This window comes from Camelus dromedarius, chromosome 3 (genome assembly GCF_036321535.1).
Source record: "Camelus dromedarius isolate mCamDro1 chromosome 3, mCamDro1.pat, whole genome shotgun sequence".
Taxonomy (NCBI): Eukaryota; Metazoa; Chordata; class Mammalia; order Artiodactyla; family Camelidae; genus Camelus; species Camelus dromedarius.
Genome location: NC_087438.1, coordinates 102,781,335 through 102,786,172, shown reverse-complemented (window position 1 = coordinate 102,786,172; position 4,838 = coordinate 102,781,335). Strand labels below are relative to the sequence as shown.

The following is a 4,838-nucleotide window of genomic DNA, read 5'->3' as shown; positions in this document are numbered from 1 at the left end:
CCCCATCCCCACCCCAACACACGCGCGGGCGCGCGAGTGCGCGCACACACACACACACACACACACACACACACACACACAGAAGCCGAGATACACCGTGGAGTGAGAAACCTCTTGGGTGATAGTTCCAAATGAATTTCTGAAGTAACTCTGAAGAAGCCCCAACGGACTCTATCCCAGTAAAGAACACTTTCTTCTCTCTTTGTATCTCTCTTCTCACCTCCTATCTAGCCGTTTGAATCTTTTAAAATAAGAATGTTTCTTACTAAGAGACAAGTACTACCAGTTGCTTTAAATAAACAATCTTACGTAGTCCTGACAATACCCTTGTTGTAAGCATTAGCATCTTCATCCTGCAGACAAGCAACGGAGATTCAAAGAAGTTAAGAAACTGGCATCAGGATCTTTCAGCCAATGGGTGGAGGTATTGGGGGCTATTCCATCAGTCAGGCTTCAAAATTTGTGATGTGAGTCAAGTTAAGCAAACAGACGCTGATAGATTTGAATGCGGGGAAGCGTGGAGGAAGTGCCTGGAAACCCTGAGGTCCAGGGAGAGCTGGGTAAGAAGGTGAGGCAGTCGGGGAAGACAAGCAAAGAGAGAAGATGGCCTGGAGACTGACCTGCCAGAAGTGACAGCCCAGCCCTTCTGGGTTCTCACTTTTAAATCCTTTACAAGGCTAGTATTCCTTAGCCTCCAAGAAAGAAAAGTATTGCGGTTCGGGTTGAAAAATAAAGCATTTATTTTAGAAGTTAATTCAAGGGGTAAAGAGAGAAGGAAACAATATTTTATTTGCATCTATTTGGAGAACGAAACCAAAGATCACACAGCAACACACAAATTACATGAAGCAACGAAAGATAAAATGTGATGGGGCCAGAGAGATTAGGGTAAGAAGGAACCAAGTCAGCGATTTGGCCCTTCTTTCCACCCAAAACTGAGCGAACCTCCACCGAGAGGCACCCAAATAAGTGGGATGGAAAGGAGTTAAATAAATAATAGTAAATAACGATGCTAATAACAATAATAATAAGAGCGCTACGAGGTGAGACGTGTTGGAAGGACTTGCATATGATTCGCAGAAGTTACAATTACTTTCGAGCAGCCGCCTCTGAGCTGCTCTGAAGTCTGGTTGGAAGAGCGAGCTGGGGTGAGAGAGTCCTCAGTCCGGCCGGAACACTACCAGTCCCCCGCTCTCCTTCAGGCGGTCATTACCTCTCAAACGCCAACAGAACGTGGCGGATGGGCCAGAGGAGAGACCGGCTGCTGCTTGCAAACAGCTACGCGATCCCAGCATTTTCAGTCACTGAATTGGGCACATCTTTTCTGGAGCCCAGCTTACGGCGGAGAACAGTTTGGAGCCCGAAACTCCCTGCATATTTTCCCTGAACCTAATCCATGCTACCTTAGAAAACTTACAGAAAACCAAAGGATGAGATGGGTAAAATTTAGGTGGGGGAGAATAAGGCTATCCTTTGGAAACATACACTTTGTATGTATTTTATATACTCTAAATAAATCTCCAGTGCATGTTTGTGCCCCAGTTAGACTTTGTATTACTACTTATCTCTTCCTTCCCATCCCTTCACTGCCTCATCTGATCGTGCTTAGCAAAGTGACGCCTTTACCCCAGAGTCTGGCGGTCAGGCCAGTTGACTATCCCGTGTGTTTGGGCTCCCGCCCTGAGGTCGCGCAGTCCAGCGCGCGAGGGCAATTTTCAGCACCACGGACAGCACGAATCCCTCCAGGCCTGCCCTTTATGAATTTTTTTCTTAGCGCCCAAACTTTTCTGGTGGAAAAAATACAACGGAAAGAAAGGAAAGAGAAGGCCGGGAGGCAACCAGGTGGGATAAAAGGGGAAAGTTTGTGGCTTCAGGGGAGAGAACCTGACCTGCTAGGAAATGTCTTGGAGCCCCCAGAACTGTTCCCCCCACTCTGGAGGGACGTACACTCAGTTCTCCCGGCCCCGAATACTGTGCCCCGCAGCAGTCAGTGGACAGCCGAGTATTTCATTCGTTTCTGTTTCTGTCTCTGGTTGCAGAACCAGACCCTCACCACGTTCTTTTTAAGGTCCAGTTTCTCAGCAATGGCTGCGATCTTCTCAGATGAGGGCCGCGGCTGGATAGCGAAGTAGGCCTCTAGCGAGCGCTTCTCTGGTGCCGCGATGGACGTGCGTTTGCGTTTCCGTTCACTGCCGTTGAAGAGCTCCGGCTTGCTGTTTTTCTCTCGGTAGGCGGCCTCGGCTTCTTCCAGCCAAGCTTGGAGCACTGGCTTGAGTGCAATCATGTTGTTGTGAGATAGAGTGAGAGACTCGAACCTGCAGATGGTGCTCTGGCTGAGCGAGCCGACGCCGGGGATCTTGAGGTTGGCTAGAGCCGCGCCCACGTCCGCCTGGGTCACCCCCAACTTGATGCGCCGCTGCTTGAAGCGCTCGGCAAAGGCCTCAAGCTCTCGCGGGTCCGACTCCACGTCGCTGAGGCATGCAGGCATGGCGCTGTGAGGAGCCACGGCATGTGGGTGGCTCATGCCCATGGCCTGGTGCAGATGGCCCATGGCGCCCAGGTGGTGCGGGTGGATCTGCGCCGGCATCACCGAGTGCTCGGGGGCACCCAAGCCGCTCACGCTCAGCGTGGGCGAGATGTGCTCTAGCAGGTCGCCCTCGAGGCCCTGGTGCACGGCGTGGTGCGGGTGCGAGGTGAGCGCGGCCGGGTGGGAGATGGGCACGGTGGACGAAGTGGACGTGCAGGGCACGCTGCTCATGGTATGGTAGGTGGCGTCGGGCTTGAACGGATGGTTCTTGCCGTGGGAGACGATATCCACCGCCGCCAGAGCTTCGGCGCGTGCCAGCAGGCTCTCATCAAAGCTTCCAAATATATTACCCTGCAGCTGCAAGCGAGAAGGCGCACAGCACGGTCAGTGGGGAATACTGTCAACTCAGGATTAAAACACATTTTCAAGCAACCGAGATGCCTCTCCTCAAAGCCCAGGTCATAAAAATTAATACGGAGACAGAGGCTCTGCTGGAACAGACGTGTGGATCAGAGACATGAATGAGAGAGAGAGAGCGCGCGCCAGGAGAGAGCGCGGGGGAGACAAGGAGAGGGGTTCAGACAGCGGCGATTGTTCTGGGCGACATGAAAAAAACATGAAGCAAGTGCCTGTCAAAAAATGTGCCTTAGAGCGGTAATTATGCTCCACTACGTACCTGCGGGGCTGGGAGACATACTCGGCGCATGGCCTCGGAGCCGGAGTGCAGGCTGGAGAATTTGGGTTCTTGAAGCACCGGGTGCATGCCGAAAGGCTGCTTGGCGTTCATGGCCATCATCTTCGCGCGCCTGGCAGGGAGGCAGCGAGGGACATGGATCAGGCTCGTCTCGCTCGCTAGCCGCTCTCCAAGTGAGCGCCGCTCAGCGCCCGCGCTCCCCTCGCTTTCTCGCTCGCTGCCTCCCCTCTCCCCCACCTGCTTCTTCACTCATCTTACAAGCAGCCTGCCAGGAAGGGCCCGGGCGCGCGCAGGCGTGTTCACGCGCCCAAGACTCGCTGGGGCGGCCCGGGAGGCGAGGCCAGGCAGCAGCTCTCCGCTTGTCTCTCTGCACCGGCCCCTGCCGCCCCCTCCGCATCATTTATACCCCGGCCGGGCCTGGCCTCTCCTCGTCCGCCCCGCCCCGCCCGGCTCCAGCCCGCAGACCTTCCGGATTCTTTCTTCTTCGAGGACTTTTTTCCCCCAAAGTCCCAAACCTCTCCATCCTGTCCCAGCTCGTACTGCCCAGATAGAAGGGCAGCTCTGGGCCAGGAAGCTGACCTTACTCCAACCCAACACTCACACACACACACACACACACACACACACACACACACACACTCTGTCGGCCTGGCTGCCGCCAAATTGCCCATTTCCAGGGCACTCCTGGCCCCACGCCCGAACGGTCCACCAGAGTCCGGCCGCGCGGCGCAGCGAAGAGGCGCCTCCAAGAGCCCAGACGGGCTCCAGGGAGGGTGAGAAAATGCCAGAATGGGCCCCAGGTGACCCCCACCTCCCAACCGGCGGCTGGGGTGGAGATGGGGGAAGTAACTGCCTGCCCAGTCCAGGAGGCCTGGGGTTTCCTCCCCGCGGTGGTCCTTCTTGCCTTCGCTTGAGAAAGACAACTTGCCCCCCGCCCTCCGCCCTACCCGCCAGTCTAAGGAAGATTCCTGAATATATTTTAGAATAATACATGTTCAGGACTGCACACCGGCCTTAGGAGTCAGTTCACTTCTGCTGGGCCGCAGACACCTACAGGCCCCATTCCCCATAACGATAGCCACTATTTTTGAGCTCCTAATATGTGCTAGGCCAGATAAAGAGTTAGCTCATGGTATCCTCACACCCTACGGAATAGGTACTGTTATGCTGTTTCACCGACGAAGAAAACGAGGGTCAGGGGTTCAGCTCAAGACAACACAACTAGTTGGGGTCAGAGCCATTCACTCACTCGTTCTATTATCCATCACACAAATATTTACTGCTGGCCTACTGTGTGCCAGGCACCGCGTCTGACTTCCCAGGCTCTTAACCACTTGGCTACTTTGTCTTCCTTCTTGAAGTTTCGGGACCTGCGTGCCCCGGGGTTAGTAGTGCCCCGCCCCCGCCTCCCCTCTGCTCCTCTCTCCTCCCCTCTTCTCTCCTCTCCTTTCCCCGAGCTAGTAAACATCGTGAATAATGCATGGGGAATCCTGGGACCGCGGCCGCGCCGCCCTCCGGGTTGGGAGTGAAGCCGCGCGCCCAGCTGAGCCCACCTCGCCCCGGACGCCGCCACCACTCGCCGAGCTGCCTTCGGGTTTCAGGGATCCGTGTAGTCGG

At 55.1% G+C, this 4,838-nt stretch overlaps 1 protein-coding gene across 1 annotated transcript; it reads right to left on the bottom strand.

The window, feature by feature from the left end:
- Window positions 1-1,987: 1,987 nt before the first annotated feature.
- POU4F3 (POU class 4 homeobox 3) lies at window positions 1,988-3,323 on the bottom strand. The gene is made up of 2 exons (XM_010990350.3): window positions 3,204-3,323; window positions 1,988-2,884 (listed from the first exon to the last, which is right to left on the bottom strand). The coding sequence occupies exons 1-2, from the start codon at window positions 3,321-3,323 to the stop codon at window positions 1,988-1,990; spliced, it is 1,017 nt and encodes a 338-aa protein (XP_010988652.1).
- Between the last annotated feature and the right edge of the window lie 1,515 nt (window positions 3,324-4,838).